We start from the raw sequence: 21,846 nt of genomic DNA, 5'->3' as shown, positions 1-21,846 counted from the left end.
GCCAATCATGTTTGCTGGAGAGATGTGGGTCACAAGGTGCATGTGTCAAACAGAAAGCTGGAGGATAAGGAGGGCTTTGATTGTACCCCTGTGGACAGGCGTCTGGGCTGTGGTGGTCGAGCTCAGAGGAAACACCTGCGAGGAGCTGTCTGTTAAACACTGATGAACTAATTCCACCGAAAAGCCGCGTGACCTCGTCCTGAGAGCAGAGGGTCTGCACAGTCTCAGCAGAAAAGCATCTGGGTTAGAGTCAGTCACCCACATTCTGAGCAGGCTCGCAAAGCGGCTAATACCACTGTTTAAAAAGGAAGTCAACCAATACTGGTTAATTATGAGCAGTGGCCAAACCAACGTTTAAAGTCCAAGCCGACCATTTATCGGTGAGCACTGACATTGTTGACAAATATCTCGTACCAAAAATCTATTTTGATTATTATTACCCTAACTATGGTATGAAGTTATTCTTGACTTATTTAATGTGTTATATACTGTTCTACATCAAATGTGTCATTTAGGCCTTTGTAGCAATAACATTTCTTTTCACTACACAGCATATCCAATGCATTTGAAGTTACTGTAGAGCCAGAGCTCCTTGATTTTATGAATGGAAGAAACCATACCTGGAAAATTGATGATATTAGTCAATACTGACTAAATGGCTTATATTGCCCCAAAAGGAAAAATGTAGAAATATGTACCCAAATATAGGACAAAAATGGTCTGTTGCCATAAGTAAAGTATTTGGATAAAGGAAGTCAGAAGCAGTCCTGATTCTGATTGTACCAAAAGGCAGGTTTAAGATGGGTATTTTGCACCAACAAATCTTCTACAGCAGTGGAAGAGTTACAGAATCACATTTTTGCCAGTAAAAGTGTACATTCATTAGAATAACAATACATGTATAATCATGATGTTGATGCTAATGTGTTCTGGTAAGACAGAATACACTGAGAGAATGCAAAGCATTAACCAAGTGCATATGTGGTGCTGTGGCTTTGCCATTTTTGTCAGCTTCTTGCATGTGTCATACTATTGGAACTCCCTGGTTTCCCTGTAGAGATATTTTGATGTGAACAAGGCTCTGGTCTCTGTGGGCAGTATGACAAAGTGCTCTCACTCCCTGCAGCCTCAGCCTGGTTAAATGAGCCCGCGGTCCAAGTGTGGACAGCAGCTGAGAGCAAGAGTCCGCTCTGCTGTCTGAGCATCAGCGGGAGGATATGGGATGAGTGTGTGTGTGTAAAAGAGAGAGAGAGGGACCCTGAGGGCAGAGGAGGGGGGCTAGATCTTCCAGGCCCAATCAGGTCCCAGAGTGCAGGCCGGGCCCCTGCAGTGTAGCTGCACAGCAGCACACTCACATCCTGGACATAGAGCAGGTCTCCTGGGTTTAACCGTTGGCGGGCTCTCCTTGGCCCTCATGTGCTCATCACCACACTAATCAGCGACGGAGAGGGCAGCTGCAGGGAGCCCCTCTCCTCAGCCGTGCTCAAGAGCCTGTTATCCGCAGTAAGAGCAGTGCAAATACAGAGCTTAGTGTTCTCAACAGGGCCGGCCGAGCACCCACATGCCTGCCGCGGGACGCTTCTGCAATTGTGGCGCGTTTAGCTCGATCGCCCGCACACAATGGCAGCAGTTAATGCACTCCTTTGTGGGACCGCTCTCCTTGTCCTCTGTTCATTTACCGTCCAAGACTCAAGTGGCCACAGGTGAACGCTGCATTTAAATAAGACTGTGATAAAGTCACCGAAGGAGAAAGTGATCTGATCTTGAACAATTAAGAGAGGCCAGAGCAGCAACGTGACTGGCCTTGTGCTCTTTGAGCAGAACATGCAAAGTTTTGTTAAAATTTACTACTACATAATAATAAAAGAAACTCATAAACACGAGTCGAAACAAAACCTCCTAGACTCAAATAAATAGTTTGAGTAGATGTACAGTAATTCTTTGTGCTAATGAGCTGTCCCTAATTCACTTCTGCAGGACAAGCATCTACTCTGGACGTTCACCTGTGGCATGTTGGTACTAAATCAGCTTACAGTTCAGAGGGCACACGTGACCGAGGTCCATCACAGGCACATGACGACGGCGGGACGTCTGGACAGGTAGGGGTCAGACACAGGACGGATACACTGCCGCTCCGAGAGACGAACCAGGGCCTCTCTGCAACGAGAGCAGTTACTGTTCAAGACGCTACCAACTAGGCAATCGGGGCACACAAATTATTCAAGTCACATGACATATTTCAAAGTAGCATTGGACTGAAGCATGGGACCATAGGTGACAGATACAAGCTGGGGAAAAAAATTATCAAGGAGGCTATTGTAATGCCAGATCTTTTTTTTAAGAAACAAGATTTTGTCAGAATTTCCATTTCAGCGTATCAATCCTCAGTCCATAATCTGTTCCACATCATTCAAGACTCGAATCAATCATAAATACAGACACAGACCAACAGTTGAATGGACTGGAGTTTGGTCCAAAAAATGTACTAAAAATTTGCGCTTGGCTTTGTGACTGTTTTGTTAGTCACTGCCAGCAGCACAATGTCCAAGAACGATTTTTGCAGAAGTATTGAGTGATAGCGACAGAGCCGGTGCAGTCTCCGTAGCCCCGCGTTGACATGGCACGAAGCAAGACTTTTATGTTGTCTGTCAAATATATGAAATAAATCAATGCTTGACAGCGTTACATAAAGAGCCTTTGTGCGGCGGTGTTGCTTGTGCGCCTTTTTCGAAAGGGTGTACAGAGTCAGGGGGAACCAGAGCTGCTCGGAACAATGTGGGAGCGCCAGGAGGAAAGTGCTCGTGTTGTCTTTTCTACAGTCACTGCTGCTGCGGCTGAGAGACTGCATCTGTACACACCATTTCATACAGAAACACCATCCATCATGGAGACAGCTGCACCTTCATCTGCACTGTTTCTGCTGGACCTGGCCACGGCGGAGACTATCACGACCGGGTTCAAGCAACAAGCAGTGTGGGAGAATGATTAGATATCGTTTGGAGGAGATCGAATCCTGAAAAACATATAGATTGACTTCGATTAGGGGGAATCTTCTCTGCTACTTTGGGCCGGAGGTGGAATAACTATTTTATACCGTCTGCAGATTCTACATGGTAAATTAAAGACTGTGAATCATTGCTTATAAAGTATAATAATTCATAGGCCTACTGTATCAGCCAGTTGTACATTGATATACTGGTATGAAGATGTTTATATATTTAGCAAAATTTGACTGCATTATTATTTTGTTGCTAATGTATTTGAAGTTTAGTTTTGGGGGGGTAACAAAATGCCATTTGACATGTATAGAAGTGTTAAGATTGAAAAGTGCATTAACACAAAATGTTACAAAGTGCTGTTACAAAACAAAGGAGTGCATGATGAAAATGCCACCAAACAATAAATGTGATAAATGATGTGAACGTGCCTAAGGTTACCCCCATAGGAAATTAATGGGACTTGAAGAACTGGTGCTCGTAATTTAAGAGAGCGGAAACGATGTGGCCAAAGTCCAGGCGAGGGGCAGGTGCGTCCAGGAGTCAGGGCGTCTGCCTGGGCCTGTGATACTTCAAACTGGGCCCTGCTAATCCTGAGCTCCACACGCAGCCTCCCACTCAGTCCTCCAGAAGAGGATCAGCCTGGATGAGCTGCACAGGCTGCAGCTGAACAAGTGGCTCTTTGAGGAGCCCTGTGCCAGTCAGTCAGAGAGCTTCAGGCCTCAGCCTCAGGGGTTAACCTCTCCCACTGCCAAGCAAAATACTGCGAGAGGCTCGCAATTACACAGACCGGCAAAGGCCACACGCAATTTCCACAGTGATTTGTGCAGTTAGAAGGCCCCCTCCAGACTCACCAAGAATAGGCAGAATTAAGTTAGAGGCAAGGTAGGCTTTTTAATACACTTTGCCCCTCTGAGGATGTTATTCATCGACAAAGCAGCCAATCACAGAGTTAGTGATGCAGCCTTCACAGAGAAAATCTAAAAATACATGGATAGATCTGAAGGAGAACCTTCAACAATAAGACTGATTAGGGTGTCCAGAGGGCTGAGACACTTGGAGGTGAGCAAAGTGTAGTTTGTGATGAAAGTGAAGTGAAACAGATCACGTTCAATACCCGAGTACATGTTATATTCTCTACGAAGGGAAATGTGTCCTTTACGTGTGACCCAGACACCACAGATGTGTCAGCTCTGCAGAGTCCACTATACCACTGATAATATTTAGCATTTATTAATAATAATAATAATAATAATAATAATAATAATAATAATAATAATATCTTTCTTTGTATTGCACAAGCTTGAGTTGACAAAGCACTAGACATTGTTTATTCACTCTTCACTTGGTGATGGTAAGTTACCACTGTGGCTACAGCTGCCCTGGGGTAGACTGATGGAAGCGAGACTTACAATCTACGCCATCTGCCTAACTCAAAGAGGCATTGCATCAAAAAGAAACAAATCCAGTACAAAGCACCTGCAGACCAGCACCAGCATGTCGCTCACAGCAGCCGTCATAGCCATGTGAGGTTGATCCTGGTGCATGTTTTGTTACAGGAAGCTTGTGTTACATGAGCAGGCGGTGCAGTTGTATGAGAACCGTTTGCTCTGGCTGGGGCCGGTGCAGCGGTGGTCCCAGGGGACTGAGGAGGTGCAGGGGGCCTCACCCACACAGCTGCTCTACAGGTCCAGAGCCTCTCCAGAACTCTGCAGGCCGCCCGGGGGCATGCACCGCTAATAATAACAACATCCACCATACGGGTCCAGGTCAGACGAAAGCGTGACCCTCCCCATCACAGCTCTACAGCCTGGACAGGAGCCAGGCTCGGGCCTGCACAGCCTGGGAGAGCGGGCCGGCTGTGGGTGGTGCAGTCTCCGAGGGCTTCTTTCACTTCCTGTGCCCCACGACCAGGCCGTAGTGTGTGTGTGTATGTGAGAGTGGGGCGGGGGGGGAGGGGGTCAGAGCGGGGGACACTTCTCATTCTCCCAGGTTATATTTGGACACGTGAAGGCGGAGGGATCACTGGATTTGAAAAGGACTGCGGAGGCTAGATGATAAATGATGGATGTCATACCTGGGAAGGATAATGTGCTGATGGTAAACGGCTCACTGTGGGAGAAATAGCAACGAGGTGAAAGCATTTTGCCTCTCAGCACCTGCATTTGACTGCGGCTCACCCACTCAGACTGCCGCCACAGCAGAGAGGAGAGTGTCTTAAATGACAGAGTCCAGTGCGAAGCAATATCTGCTCAAGCTTTGCACCACAGCTATTGCAGAAGGTGGGCCTTAGTGGATTTCATTTTATTTACACCTAAACCAAGATGTTTCTACACAGTATAACATTGTCGGGATATTTGGGAGGTATTTATGTTTAAAAGCTATAAAGTCAAAACATTTGTTAAAGTAACAGAAAGATTTGATGAAACAGACACAAGAAATTGTATCATCTTTACTAAAGTGGGCCTAGAGATGTGCTATAACCTGACATACTGTTGGAGCTATTGAAACTAATATTTATTGCAATTTATGTGACAAGTGTTGGGAATTGGGATCAGGGACTTGGGATTTACATTTCAATATCAAGGTTTTGTTCATAGTGCACTTTATAAACATGTCCAGGAGAGAAGAATGTGATCTGATACAAGAAAAAGCAACAGCACATATTATACAGTCATAGTATTACACTAGTTTGTTGACTGCTACCTTTCAAAGGGGGATTTCATTGTGATTAATTATGCAATCCTATCATACATGTTGTATATGAAACCCTTATGATATAAGAAATAAGGATCTATGGACTTCTGTGTTCATTCACTCCGGTCATTGGTGGAACAAAAACAGTTGCACTGTCCCAACAGTTACATGGCAGTGACATTCAATTCTTAGGCCCTCTGACCATCACACTCTTCCACAAGGACAAGGTGTCATATGTCTTGCACAAGGACAAAATGCTAAGAAGGATCAAACACCTGTTAGCGATCTGCTCTACCAACTCAGCCACTGCCACTCATTTGAGTGAAATGAAAAAAAAAAAAAAAAACCTTGTGCATTACCACTACACAGAACCTGCCCTGTCCGTGTGGCCACAGAACAAACAGGCCCGGGTATTGCAGGTCGCCCAGCGGTGCAATGGAGGGTTCTCACACTCCACTCAAAGGGGGAATACTTGGCCCTAATTAGCAGCGAGCATCTGGCAAACGTCAGAGTGTGTCTGTGTGCAGAATTCCTATTTACTTAGTGAGCCTGGTTCATGCTGCGGAAAAAACTGTGAGAGCTTCAGAGAGCTCCGGCGCGGGGTCCTGGGAGTGTTTTGCCGCCGTGCTCTGACTGACACATGTGAAATGCAATAGCACTCTTGTACACAGCTAAGGTTTGCCGAGCGTTTCTTCTCGTGTAGGTCGCACACCCCTCGACAACATCTCAATTACTGTGTTTGCGAAGGAAAAACAGTCGCCGTATGGATTTGTATAATTCTCCTGCCACTTGCTACCGCGCCGTCATCAGCACAAGAACAAAATCACACCTCTGCAGAGTATTTCATAGCAACGCTGTCCACATTTATTAGGCAAATCATGCTTGGTGAAAAGGATAATGTTACCTGTCTGCGCGCCCTCCAGACAAATAATATTTTACAACCAATTTTCAAGGCAAGAGAGGAAGGGAGCATGCATAAGGCGGGGTGTAATGTGAGGGAGACAGAAAAAAAAATAACATACAACTCAAGACTCAGGAGCACAAACAGTGGCGCTCGATGCTAGAGGCTTTTCTTATTATTATAATCTCTATCTTATTCCTCTTTGAAATTATCTGACACTGTGCAAAGTTGCTTTCTGCGCAAAGTTGCTCTGTGATAATTCTGTTTGGAATCGTCATCCATCTGCATTGTGGGCAAAGATCCTAAAGTGACGTCAGGGTGTTTGTGCTATATTTAGACTGAATACCCCACTCTGTTTTGTTATGATCCATATGGGGGAAAAAAAAAATCAATACTCACCAAAGATATGGGGGCACTCATTGGCTGCCAGTCTAGAGAGCTTGTCAACACTGGGACAACGGTTCATGTTTCAAGGCCGGCTGTAAAACAAATAGCACAGATAATCTTTAGCTTGCCCTTGTATGGTCCATTGCCTGCATGTATTGCCTTATTCATCATGATTACAACGGCCATACACAAGATTGTTGCACAAATGATAAAAAAACAGATTTATGTGAATAGCCCAGTCCTGTGTGTCTAACCAAATCTAACCTTTCCTGATAAGACGGTTCACAGCAGTTCACTTCACTCAGTGTAAACCCACAGGAGCGGGGCCCGCAGTCGACTTGATGGCTGGGCCGATCTCCGAGCTGACGAGATTACACAGAGGGCTTCCTGTCTCCTCCGCCCCGATACCATCTCGGACCGGGCTTCTCGCTATACCCCTCCCTCCCCGTGCGCGGGCTCCATGCAGCGGGAGCCTCAGATAGCACCAATTACCGCCTAATGGCACTATTTTAATTGGAAAACTACATCTAGCGGAGCACATGTTCATCCAACGGCTCATTTGAGAGATTAATACCAGGCAGTCCCCGCGCGGTGCGAGTCAGGGAGGCCATTCATGTGCAGATCACGGCACAATAAAGCAGTCAGTGGTGTTTGCTGTTGACTTAGAATGTGCAGAAATAACCGCGTCCATGTTGCGCCGACACTTAAAACACATTCACTGCTTTAGTGGCGAGAACTTTTCTCTTTTTAAACAAGCGCGTGCTCACAAACATGTCGCTCACAGTGCAGCCACTTGCTGTTTGCAGAACATGATATCAAACAGCTATTTAGGCCAGTTTTCATAAATGACTGAATGTAAAAAAATAAAAAATAAAAAAGAAGCTAGTCTTTTACTTAAAGGTGCACTATGTAACTTTTATGTGGGGAAAAAAAAACCTTGACATTTGTACGTATTTCACCTTTTAGTGACTCTAATGGCATTACAGGTGCTGTATGGCACCTTTGCTTTCCCTCACGGTGACCTCTATGATGCTCCTGAATCAATTGTTTTGGGGTTTCTAGTCAGTTTCTGGTACAAACCCCTAAAACAATTGATCCTGGAGCGTCATAAAGGGAAAGCAAAGGTGTCATGTTGCACCCATAACGCCGCTGAGTCATTCAAAGATCAAATATGCACAATTATTAAGATTTTTTTCCACTTAAAAAGTTGCATAGTGCACCTTTAAAGCCACACCATGTAAAATTTTACCCAATACATCAAATTGAAATACAAGCATGTGCCTTTGCTGTGAGTGGCTTAGCTCAGACATAACTTTACCGGGAGTGGGTTCGTCTCCATGGAAATGTCGATAAAAGGCAGCAGAATCTGAGATGTAAACAGGTTAGGTTCTCATCCAAATCCATTTTTTTATTACTCACTGCAAAAATAGCAATTTCTGTGTCGAGCTGGTCATTGGGAACATGATTTGTATCGATAGCAATAGTATAGTCCAAAATGTTACTCAGTGTGCCTTTAAATGAACTGAGTTGACAAAGTACAATTATGCCATAGTCCATTTAAAGCTTTGTTGCATCCAAAAGATGTAGCCTATTATTTATTTTATAGCCTACTTAAACATGATTTTGGCTCCAGGTCAGCAGGCGCTAACCCACATTAAAATCAACGTCTAACACTTTGACATTGTTGACTTTATTTTGTAGAGTGCAATGACAGCACTGTTATGCCTTTGCAAACACCATGAAGAGGACTTTTGGCTCTAGGTGTGTCTAACAAGTTTTGGTGTGGCATAAAAAAAAGCTCCACCTCGTGATACTCTTACCCTTAAAAAGCATAACAAAAACTGCCAGCTCTGGTCTTCAGAAACTCTTGAAGTCGTCAGTCACGCGCAAATCCGGCTTCAGTCATGTTTACGCATGTGTTTACGCGGGGGGGAACCATGCGCGCACTGGACTCTGGGGGATTTCGCGCCAAAGCCATCAACAGCACCACACTTTCATCACATCCTTCACTTGAGCAAATTACCATATCAGCGGCAGGATCTGCGAGCTGTCCACGAAACCGCAATCTCTGCTTTCTGACGGCACAATTAAAAGATGTCAAACTCGGGTTTCTTTTACACTGTTTTGGTTCTGGCTGTCAGCGCATCAAACATTATCTTAAAGAGGACTCATTTAGCGGAGAAAGGCACCGGGGCTGGGTTCACTGACGCTGAAGAGGGGCTCGCTGGGCCTCGGGGTATGTGGACGAGCACAAAGGGACCAGCAACATGATAAGTTAAGGCGGTACAGAGTGCGTGAAGGAGGGGGAGTCCAAGAACTTGACTGGCGCGCTCTCCCTTGGGAACCGACGGGCGAAGACGCTGGGACTGCTCCGCACAGGTATCAGGTTCAGGCGGTCCTTCACAGCGGCCCGGGCCTCTGTCCAATAGCCTGACAGCCCGCCTCAGCCTGGAGATGCACAGGCGCCATAAGGTAACACAGTAGGGCCAATGCCAACAGGTGAAACCGAATCTCCGAGTCCAGCCCCGTACAGTTGTAGACAGTGACAGGAGCCTGCTTCTGTGTACGCCATTATGCGCATGATTAACCGCGCCCAAACACTCCGGAGCCTAAAGTTTAGGATGGGTGAATATGAGTTTAGGGCCAATGGAGAAAATTAACCTGTATTATGCCCACTTCTATTCCCACTTTTGGTAGCACGCGGTAAATGTGCTGAGTTACACACAATCGAGACCTATAATTAGTTAAGGAAAAATAATCAAATAAGCATATTATATAATATTATATATAGAGATTACATGTGGTTTATTCTGAATTCATTATCCTGTTTTGTGAATTCCACAGTTAATCTGGCAGCACATCTCACTTTCCCTTTTCATTGAACTTTTCTGGTTCTTGTCTGTCCCGCGAAGCTCTTTGGCTTTATGTTGCTAAAAAAAAAAAAAAATCAAATTTGACCTTTTTTTATTTAACAAACGTTTTCAGGGGAGCCCCAGATGGCACCGCCCTTCAGGTTGAGAACCACTGGTCTAGGGCAGCAGTGGCTACAATAGTAGTTTACCACCACCCAGAATGACTACAGTGCAGCGTTTACGGAAGCCTTGAAAGTGCATTACAAACATGTATATTTAAGCTATTGTTTTGGACGTGAAAAGAGTAACTATTTAATAAATATGAAATTAATGATCATAAAATCACTGCCTTCAGCATTAAATTATTTAGAACAATCCAGCTACCTGAAAAGAGCCAAACTGATCTAGAAGGGCAAGTTTCATGCATTTTCAGTTTCTCCTTAAAAATAGATTCCATGTGTCTTACTTCTCGTGTGTGGTCGCAAATCAGATACAGATCTGAATTTTACATATGACCCTGTGTGAACAGTCAAGTCTGAATCCGTTTAACTTCTACATCTGCCCTGAGTGACAGCCCAATTCTCTGATCATGTGGGATTATGGGCTTTTGGCAGCCAAAAATGTAACAGAATTAAAAACATTCTGCGCTACAGCATGTCTGGACAATCAGACAGAATTACATTTAAGCTCCCTCATATTTAACAATTAGGACTTTTCATTTGCTCCAATTCATAACTAATAGCTTGGGCGGCTTTAAGTGTCTCCAGACAGGTGCAGTGGGACTTCAAACCAGATTAGCAGAGACTGTGGTAGGAATAATTGAGCTTCTGTAAACACAACTCTGGTCTCAGAAACAGAAAGGATTTTGCTACATTCTGGCAACATTGGACACTATCACTGACTATGTACAGTCGCTGGTACAAAGTCTGAATATTACAGCTTTTGTCAAAATACCTTTATTAAAAATGATTAATTTAATCTCGTAGTAAAACTGCGGTGGATGTGCCGTGCAATGCCAAATTTGCACTCGCAGCAGAAAAGCAGAGAAACTACAGTGCGATGAGGCCCCTTGTGGCCACAAGTGGATTCAATCAATCTGAATTAGAGATGTGAAGGGTTCCGAGGTTTTGTCTTCTTTCAAGTGGAGAGGAACAGAATTGAAAATTGACCTGGCAGCCTTCATTTAGCGACAATGTGCTAAAGTATCATAAAGTATGATGGGTATTCATCACTGTGATCTGCACAAGCGGGGGCAATACTGGGGCACAAAGGTTTTCAATTGGAAACTATAATACTCATTAGTGCGACACTCAACATCAGCAGCAATCAGAAGTTGCATTAGCCATAAGTGGTGCAAAATTACATCTCGCAAATACAGTACATACAACACATACTGGAGAGTGAGTTAATCAGGTCAGCACCAGACACTACTGGGTCACGCTAAATCACAGAATCAACCAGATTTCATTTGAAACTGGCCACAGGTTAAAGGTGACTAATGATGGTCAGCGATTCACCATCTATAATCATGCAGTGCACTCATATCATTGATTCTACGTCAGGTCTCAACGGCCAACTTTTGCATAGTCCAGAGCGCCTAATCAAGTTGGACAGTTTTACTTCAAGTGAAATATATCTATATATATATATACTACTTACAAACGTAAATTAAAAACTGGAAACATTTTTATGCACTGAGAATATTAATGAACACATAGCCAAGTCTCAAAATGTGGTTGTATTAAGAACCTACGATATCAATCTAATTTGCAATTTACAAAACAAATTTATTTCAAGAAGTGCTTTGAAACATTCAATTAAAACGAACAGAGCGTCCGAAATGTCCATGTGAAGAATGGCAGAGCTGTAATCACTGATGAAACGGGACAATCCACTGAATGTCACAAGATGTGTTTAAAGACGAGGGTCAAACAGGAAGAGTGACCATTGAAGAACTAACATCAGCTGACACAGACAGGCGTGATGTTAACACTGACGAGACACTAGAATCTGAGACTCCTTCACGACTACTGTATCTAGGGTGACCACCTCAAAAAGTAGTAAAAGTTGTGGCAATGCGGCACATGGAGAAATGGGTCAGTTAATGTCCACTTCGGTTCATTAGGTATGACATAAACACACTTTAGCGGCCATAAGAACTTATCATCATCAAAGTCTGAGAAATCTGATTTAGTTTACTATTTTAGTCAGACAGCACTCAGAGGTGGCAATATGCTAATCCCAAAAGTTAGGAAATTGAACATTTGATAAAAGACAGGATGGATACTGGCAACACTGTAAAGAGCGTGGCAGGGAACAGAGATCTACGTGGTGGAGCATTACACCTACGAGGGCCAGGCGGTCACCCTAACCGTATCATTACAAACTGGAGTTCATTCAGTTATTGTAGCCTCAGTCCATAACTCTGATGGGACCTCCCGTAGAGTGAAGGGGCAGAGTCTGTTCAGGCCTGTGATGCCAGCCTCTCGATGATCCGGCGGTAGTCTCCCACCGCCTCCTGGTAGCTCTTCTCCAACTCCTCGTGCTGCACTTGAGTGTCCATCTGCCCCATGTGGGACACCAGCTCCTCCGGTCGCAAGCACTTCTTCATCTTCTCCAGCTCCCGCTGGTTCTTCTGCACAGTGTGACAAAAAGCACAGTTACATTTGATATCACAACAGTGAGAATGCCTGTACAGCTTTCATCATTTTAAAAAACACCTGCCATTTCACATTTACATCAAATTATGCACAAAAACCTAGATGACTATTACTATAACATCATTATAATAAGCAGTTTAATATGGGAATAACTTAAAGCCTTAACTCAGACTGTGTAATCCGTCTCAAAAATGTCTGGCAATGACATGAGCAGAAAAAGTAAATATTTAGCAGAATATATTCATACTGCACTTTCTCCCATTTCCTCTGACATTTTCTGACAAAAACACTCCAGTCAGCTACATTCTAAGGTTTCCTGGACATGGGAACCTTGAATCTGTCAAAAAAAAAAAAAAACTGGATAAAGACAACGTGTCCACAGCAATCTGCAGCCTGAATGAGCCAGCAGACAGTCACAAGGGATTTGGGCCTCAGAACTGCATAATCCCCCTCAGATCCACAGAGCAGTGGCCTCCACTGTTCACTAACTACATGCTGAATCTCCTCGGGGAAGGAAACATGGGCCGCATCTGGCCACCAGATCTCTCTCTGCCAGCCGCGCCTCAGTCCTCACCAAACGGAGCTTTTCCCTGTCAGACTCTTCCTTTCTGAGACGTGCGGTTTGCCCGCTGACAGAGAATTCTCTAATGGCTGCTATGCAGAGTTTTGGAGAGTGGCTCACTGAAAATGTCAGAGGCAAACAGGAAGCAGGGCATTATGGGAGCGCTGAGATCCAGGCGGCGTTTTCAATTGTCAAGTGTGGTGAGACAAAAACAGAACCCGTGTTTGATATTCTGCTCACTAGAGCCTGCTATAGTAAACTCTGGCTGCTGGGGCACAGCTACACAGCTCTAAATAGTAGCCGCTTTTTGACAAAGTGCTTCAAACACTTTCATGAAAATCATTTCACCCAAAGAAATGCAAATGCTAACTAATGACATGTGTCTGAATAGAGAAAAGCTCCTGCGGCAGCGCAACTGCAGACGCCTGGTGTGCCCCATTGTGGCTCCAACAATAAGCTCCAACATTAGTAATCTATCAATTTTCATGAGACTGAAGATCAATTCTGCTGCCGTTTTAAATGGTGTCATGATGAAGAAGAGCAGAAGAGGACTCGTATGTATGCTGCACAGCTATAAACAGGCTACACTCAGAAAACAAAGTGAAAATGATGCACGCTGAGCTATACTTTATGAGCAACAGAGACAATTGTTGGTTATTTGCTGCCAAATATGCTCCAACTTCATTGTAAATTTTACCTCAGACGACTCCAAAGTGTTAAACTGAACAAGTGTCTCACCCTGTAAGGTCCAAACAGCCTCTTCTTCACTTCCAGCCGATAATCTCGAGCCTGCTCCTCATCGCTCATGTCTGTGGCTCTCAAACGCAGGATCTCATACACTCGCCTGGCATGTTTCTGAAAAGCAACAATGTCCATTAAGACTGGGAGCAGAGAGGACATTGAATATCAACAGACACTAAAACAAAGCTCTTAAATGCACAAGTCCTGCAACGCTCAGTACCTTATTGATCTTCAGCTTGTCCCGAGCCTCTTTGACCATATCGTCTGAAAAACCAAGCAGCAGCTTTTCTGAGGCAAATGATGGCAAGCTCTGGCAAAGCTTGGTTAGCACATAGTCCCTCAGCTTCACGTAGCTCTCAGATGGGTCTTCAGCTGCGGATCAGGGAAATAAAACAGTTCACAATATTTATTTATCATCCTTAAAACAGTGCAAAACTGATGTTCACAGTATCTGAATTATCTTTGCGTTTCCTCCATCATTACGTTGAGACACTCACCTGTGATGTCTTGCACCTTGGGCAGGCTGCAGTAAAACCTGTGCACTGCTTCAAGAAGCTGGGCTCCATGTCCCTCTCCTTGGAATGGAGGCAGGACGATCATTTGGCTGGTTAATCAACAAACGCACATGCAAATTTAGAAGAGAGGCAAACGGGTTTGTTCCCCACAGACTTGTCACATTTGTGTCGTCTGAGATGCATTTTCAGTAGAACAAAAATGCCTTGATTGAAAGCAGAAAATAAAAGATTGTTATGCTGATCCATCAAGACAACACATCAAATCCAAAGCTCATCTACAGAGTTGTTTTCAGATCCAAATCACCCTGGTTTCGTAATGAAACTAAATCCTGGTGAATAGTTGGCTATATAAGCCAGTAATTTGGGCTCTTTGGGATAAGGATAAAGAAATGTATAATTTTCCACTCCTTTTTCATACAAAAGAATGGGAAGGCACGTGCTGCCCCGGCAATTACCTTACACGTGGTCGCGTTTTGTCTGGGTACACGTAGTAATTATAAACTGTCATGTAGCCAACCGTGGCGTAGAGAGTCTCCCCATCTTTATTGTACTTTTCAAATCTGCAGATAAAACACAAAGGCAAACAGGTCAATTACAGGCACACTCCCATGCAGTGTCCATTTTAGCTGGCGCTCTCATGCCCACCCCGCACCCCCCTACACAAGCATGTTAGAACGGCCGGGCCCGATTGGTACACCTGCTACAACCTGAATACATTATGCACTTAATTGGAGTACTGCAACTTAGAGGAAGAGAAGGGGCTGGAGGAGGGACTGAGCTCCTCCAAATCACTCCAGTCCATTTTGCCCATTGTCACTTTTAATAGGTGCCAGGGTAAAGAAAACACTGGCAGAGGCTCTTTTTACTGTTAAGACATTGTTCAGTGTTTCAAAAGACAACAGTATTCAATTCAGCTCTTGCCCCTGAATTTTTTGAAAAGGGCTTTTGGCACAAAGGAAGCTCTTGCCTGATCAACAATTCTCCAACAGTGGAAATATAATCAAACTGGCCTGGTAATTGGTCACAAGCGCCTCAAAGGGGGGCTTTGTTTTTCAACGACACAATAAAGGCTGCAGGGCGGAGGTGGTTGCAGGGGTTGTGTGCGCGTGTACACGGGGCTGGGGGGGTGATGTCAATTAAGGAGGGCACTCACACAAGAAAGAAGTCCCAGTGATCGTCGTCGGCATCGATGAAGCTGGCCGTCTCTATGAACCACATGAGGAAGGTCTGGAGACGCTCGTGGTACTCTTGGAATCCCGGACAAGTCATGTCAGCCTGCAGCGAAACACACAGTGCTCAAGTCGCATTAGTTACTTTCCGTGAACGTATTGTTCTGCTAATTACTCTCCGGACAGTGTAGTCATTGTTTGTCACAGTGAAAAGCAGGAAGCAGCGTAGAGTGTTAGAGTTGGACGGAAGTCATAATAGTAAACTGAGCTTCCACACCTTATAGATCTGGTAGGTGAGCTCCCCTGCCTCCTCGTTGTGGACTGTGTACGCGTGTAGGAGTGTGCCAAAGGGCTTGAAGTTGGCATCTTTCTCCAAGAATGAGTGGAAGTCATCAACGTTGCAGGTGAAGCCAGCAGGAATAATCTCCCGGATCTTCCCTTCGATGTCATCAGCCTAGAAAACACAATAGTGACAATGTGTCAAAAACTTTACAGCAGTGCATCAATCAAAGTTTATTTCTATAGCACTTTGCAACTACACACGACAGACCAAAGTGCTTCCCATAAAAACAGCAACGTTAAATGACGTAAAAAGTGTATGAAAAATGTTACAACACAGAAGTTGTTTTAACACAATTATCGGTTTGAATAATAAGCAGCAGCATTAGGAGTTAATTGGTCTCCATGGAATTACTAGCAGTTGATTATGGTTTACGGATTAAAAATACAACATTCAGTTCACAATGTCCATTTTAAACATGTCCAGGTGCATTGATGAAAAGTCTGAAATAACTGATAAAGACATATACAAGAATGAGATGCATTTCAGTTTCCTGTTTTTAGAAGTCCTAGCATATTATATCACAGAAGCCCATGAAAACAGGACATTCTTTGCGAGGCATAATCTAAATAAATATTTCTGATATGCTTATTGCAACTATATTCTTACTTTATATGACCGGTTTATCTGTAATAGTTCTTCCCCGTTTGCCCTAAAAGTCGTCAAATACAGCAACAGTAAAGGGCAAAAATATAAAAGCTCTCGGGAGACATAACAGCAAGTCTATATGTTTTTGTGCCAACAGAAAGAAAAACCATTAGGCAATTAAAACTGTCAGCTGAGCAGAGTGCAGCCCCTTCCCCCGACCCACTGAAAGACCACTTAAATCAGTACATTTACTACTTACGCTAAACCATGAATATGTGATGAAGTTGCCACAATAAGGGATTTCTGCTCCTCACTGGGAAATAAAGTCCTATGAATTGATCTCAACTTAACAAACCTGGGGCATCCATAATGGAGGCCTCTCCTCTAATCCTGCCAAGTGAACCCAATCAAATGAATTTGCCCCTTTTGGTTTTCAAAGAGCCTCGGAGACAAAGAGGCCCAACCCTTGGACTTTTTTACTCGGTGCAACGTGTGGTTAGTTCAGCTGTAATGTTTGCATTGTATCCATTTCCACAAGGATTGACATGAGAACACTTGGCTAAGCAGCCCTTTCACACCATTTACATGTGTGATGGGCATTATGCGGGCACAGAGACCCTCGCGGCTCAGCATTGAAAACTGGGAAATGAAGAAGGTCTGAGCAAAATGCACTACAAAAGGCTAATACAACATACTGCTAATTCCTCCCTTTCAGGCATCAGCTAATATCTAACTCCAAGTAATGCACCTGCAGCTGAATGCCTCTTAACCATTGTAATTGTCCAGCCACATTTCTAAGGAACAAGGAGCATACTTAAAAGGCCATGGACAAACAAGTTCTTTTGTCCGCGGCACTCTCCTACATACTAGACGCTAAATTGCGCAGCTTTCCAGAATAGGACGCCTCCGTTTGCATCAATATAACTCAACAATGCACCTTTAGGACATTTTGTTAATGTCTTTGATTTGGAACAATAGGCACAAAGGGAGTACAAACTATCTAATTTGTGGCTTAGGTATAAATTCATCCTTTTAATCCAAGCCAAAAGGAGTACTGCATTAACTAATACTGCCAACAATGGAACTGCTATTTTCCAGTTTCCAAGCGCAAGAGGGAACGCATCATTAGGAGGAAAAATAAAAATATGAAAAATGATTAGTGCGTTATAGCTAATAATGTGCAGCAGACAAGAGCAGGGGACAATAGGTCAGACTCTAAATCAGTGTTGTGGAGCAGTCCGGCGGCGCTGATTTGGTCTGATTTAGAGGGGAGAAGGTGAGCTGTGATGAGCAGCTGCGTGTCTCCTCAGCAGCTGCACGGCTCAGACACAGCCTCTTCAGAGCCGCCTGAACTCTGCTGCTCCAGCCTCTCCACTGCTGCACCAGCTGCACTCAGCGCTCTAACAAGGTGAACACTCAGGGGTCAACATGCGCCGCTAAGTAGTGCACCGCACACCGAAAGCCCGACTTTATTTCACCCCATTGAAAATCAGCTAAAGTAAGAAGTACGCTACTTTCTTCACAACTTCAAATGAGAGTAAAGAGGTTGTTATCCAACTTTTTCCCCCAAAATCTAAAAGTGAAGTGATGCTTACCCTTGTCAAATGGGCTATTATAGTTGTATGTTTTTTTTTTTTTTTAAGTTACCTGTATTGGCCAAAACATGACTTTCCATTCTGTCCTTTTTTTTGTGCTGTGCCATCTACATTTTAAAGTCACATTGTCCACTCTGGGAGACCCTGCAGACTCCAGGGTAAATGTCTGTGTGCTGAATCATACGACCTCTGGGGCCTTCTCCACCGCTCACCCATGAATAAGTTATTCAGTCCAGCACAGACTTTTCTTCAATATTTAGGTCTACTGTCCATATGCAAATTCATACACCCCTTACATTAAACTTAAAACATATGTACATGTATTAATTATTTCTTTTTAAAGCAGATTTTACAGCAGTCCAATATCAACGGGCTTGATTGCAGATTACTTTAGCAACAATTCACTCCTGAAAATACATATATGAGATGCCCAACAGGGTCATATTACTCTTCCTGCTGATTCAATCACAGAAACCTAAAAAAAAAATCAATGCCTGATGCTAGAGCATGCGCACAAAGCTTTTAAAAGTGTTCTCTTCCTACGGGGAGGAGTGGGATTAGAGTACGAACGCATGGGGAGCACAGGGGGGCTGAGATTTAGTCAAACAAAACAGGAGATTTCTTACTGGAATAATGTTGCCACCCTGTGAGCGGCTCTGAGTTTCTTCAGTCAGTGAAGAAGCACCATGGTGGCAGCCGACCCCCGTGAAAAAGGCCTAATCACAAAGCTTTTCTACACAGTTACACACTGACCATTTCCAAATACCCGCAATGTCAGTTTAGTTCAGACTATATACAGCTTGAAGATACATATTATCTCATGTCACCTTCTGCCGTTGCTTATTGGATGTTATGTTTGCCTGGATACTTCATTCACCTGAACTTTACATTGTCATATTTATTGCTCTGTTTTATTGCCTTAATGTTCGGTGCAGCCCTGTGACTCTGTTGTGATATTGGGCTATACAAAACCATTAAACTTGAAACTTATGTTAGTTTGATTTTTAATTGGATGCATGCTTGAGATACAAATAGTTTATATATCATATTGTTTGGAACATTTATTAGGGCTGGGACGATCCTTTGACACGATCACAATACACAGGGGCCGATCCGATGCATATTGCGATACAGTAAGTAATTATGATAAATAATGTTTACCGTATAATGTGTAAAAAAGAAAACAGTCACGAGTCCAATGTTTATAAACCAAATGGCATTCGACATTTATCTAAGTGTTAAGTTTGAAAGTGCATTAAAATGTAACAAAGTGCAGTGTTTAGCTGTCACTGAAAAACAAAGCAGTTCAAGATAAAAATGCCTCCAAACACAAGTATTGAAAGTATTGAGATACTTGGTATTGCAGCAAATAGTATTACAATCTGATGCGATGTTTAGTCCCAGCCCTAATATTTATCATTGTCTTACGAAGTAATATTGTATTTCCCATTTGCTGTATGAAAAAATAAATAATCAATCAATCAATTTTATAAGACTTTAAAACTTACCTCAACACAATCGAACTTTTCTGTGACTTTGGAGGAATATTTCACTTTGAAAAGGGTGCTCAGGTTTCCAGCTGTATAATAGAGTTGTATTTGAAGTCCTTTGTATCCAAAAGCAACCTCACTGTGGGAAATTAAATGGTACAATTAATGACATCACTAAAATTGAGAAACAATGAGACAGTTTGTGTGAGTGCAGTTTGGGTTAAACTCCCATCGAGCGCGCACATACACGCCTCAGAGTGCCATTCTTTTTAATTACACATATTGAATACACAGCGAGAACAAATGGATGTTTACAGTAGTTCTGGCCACTTGTTTGACTGTGTCGAATTGTTTCTTTCACCATCGCATCACATGCAGTTTATGACTAAATAGATTTAATCATTATGCAACACTGTGATTGAGCTTCACCAGCAATTACGCTTGCTGAAATAATTAATGCCCCAATTACTAAGTTCTTTTGGAGCTGATTGCTGTGAGGGCAAAAATAACCAATCCTACTTTTGACTAATTTGAAATTGCAATTTGGAAGATAATCACATGCACAGCCTACACCCTGCCACAGGTGTCACTGGCATCAACGCAGAGATTACACGGAAACTCCAAAGAAACCGATGATCACAGCCAGACTGAGAGTTAAACAGAAGCTAAACTCAATCAGATACTGGAGGAGACTGCCTAAGTGATTGACTACCACTTCCTTTGTTATTTGGAAAGCAGTTCATCATAAACAAGAAAGCCAGAGGTTTTGAAAGCATTCAAAGTACAAGGACATGAACTCACTCATCGCCAAATGTCTGGTGGCTGTACTCAGGGTGGAAAGTCGTGCCGTCATCTTCGATATCTTCAGGAAATCGAACTGAAACAAAACATCAGTTAATACATTCACATTAGTTTTCTGAAAACTATGCAGTAGCATGTTCATGCAGTATGATAGTTTGCAGTTTGATCCTTTTATAAGTGTAGTTAATATTCTTATTCTACTTTATTTGATTTAAATATTTTTTTTTTTTAAAGAAATAGTGGCATTATTATTGTAACATAAATGAACTTGACAAAGGAGGGTAAAATAGACAAGCTACTGTTGTACAGAGTAAATGGCATACCTAATTTTAAGCAAACAGCTTCATTGGTGTCACACTTGTATTCGGCCAACTTCTTTTCCATGTCATTCATTCCTGTAAAAAGTGTTGAGAAGTGTTACTTTCACTTCATAAGCAAATCAATATGATGATGCAAAAAAAGATGGAGAGCTGTATTATACACAACAAGGAGTAAAATTCCTTCACACAGCAAAGCTAAACAACATATCTGTTTGGCATGTTGTGTGTTAAGCACAAATCTTCATTTTCTTAGGAACTAAGAGATTAGTTCTTGTAATTCCTGGTCTCACACAACGGTATATTACAGCCAGCGCCGTTTTGACAAGTGTAATATAATAACAAATAGCCCACAGCAAAAACCGGTCTTCTCAAAGACAGGCACGCGCAAATTAACAATGGAGCCAATGCTCTATTTAGAAAATCCCTTGCGAGAGGAGCAAACAGAACACAAACGCTTACTCGACCCTACACCAGGGTTCTGCACAATGAGCTGACAGGCCAGTACTACTGTGTTGTTAGCCTCAACGTTAGCAGCACGCTATGTTTGCAAAGTGGTCAGGCTACAAGGGCTTTACCCCTGAGGCATGGGCTGTGTGGAGCTGTCGTATAGAAAACGAAACGCATAAAGAAACGCACCAGACCCATTTAAAACCATGTTTAGACACTCACCCGCCATTTCAGCAGCTGCAAATGCGCGTAGAGTTGTGTTGTCCCAAAAGACGCGCGGAAAAATGTCAACTTCCGGATTTGCGTATTTCCGTAAAAAGAGGAAGTCCCGCCTTCACATTTTATTATTATATATTTACCGCAAATAATAATAATGAAATTACTGATGACGATGTCATGACAGTAATAATAATAATGACAACATCAATAATACTAATACTAATAATAAAAACAGTAATAATAATAATAATAACAATAAAAATAACACTAAAATCGTAGTTATTATCAATATTGTCTGTGTAAGCTCTCAGTCGTACAGGAGTTGTTTATCCTAGATGAAGGTTCTTGGTCTGTACTCTGACATTTCGTCTTTCATCCAAAAAGCTTTGAGAGCCTTTTCTACACTTCAACAACAGAGTACAGACGACGACTCGGGAACCTTCATCTGGGATATTATCATCATTATTATCATTATCATCATTATCATTATTATTATTATTATTATTATCACTATTATTATTATTATTATTATTATTATTATTATTATTATTTTTATTATTATTTTA

General features: G+C 42.9%; 1 protein-coding gene across 1 annotated transcript; it reads right to left on the bottom strand.

Moving 5' to 3' along the window:
- Nucleotides 1-11,627: 11,627 nt before the first annotated feature.
- On the bottom strand, nt 11,628-21,390 carry hat1 (histone acetyltransferase 1). The gene is made up of 11 exons (XM_079563114.1): nt 21,284-21,390; nt 20,618-20,689; nt 20,295-20,370; nt 19,512-19,632; nt 15,758-15,934; nt 15,465-15,586; nt 14,767-14,871; nt 14,294-14,400; nt 14,017-14,168; nt 13,794-13,910; nt 11,628-12,468 (listed from the first exon to the last, which is right to left on the bottom strand). Exons 1-11 carry the CDS (start codon nt 21,288-21,290, stop codon nt 12,298-12,300), a joined length of 1,227 nt encoding a protein of 408 aa, XP_079419240.1. The 5' UTR covers nt 21,291-21,390; the 3' UTR covers nt 11,628-12,297.
- Between the last annotated feature and the right edge of the window lie 456 nt (nt 21,391-21,846).

Source organism: Gobius niger (assembly GCF_951799975.1).
Source record: "Gobius niger genome assembly, chromosome: 9".
Taxonomy (NCBI): domain Eukaryota; kingdom Metazoa; phylum Chordata; class Actinopteri; order Gobiiformes; family Gobiidae; genus Gobius; species Gobius niger.
The sequence above is the reverse complement of the archived record's forward strand: the minus strand, read 5'-3'. Positions and strand labels throughout refer to the sequence as shown.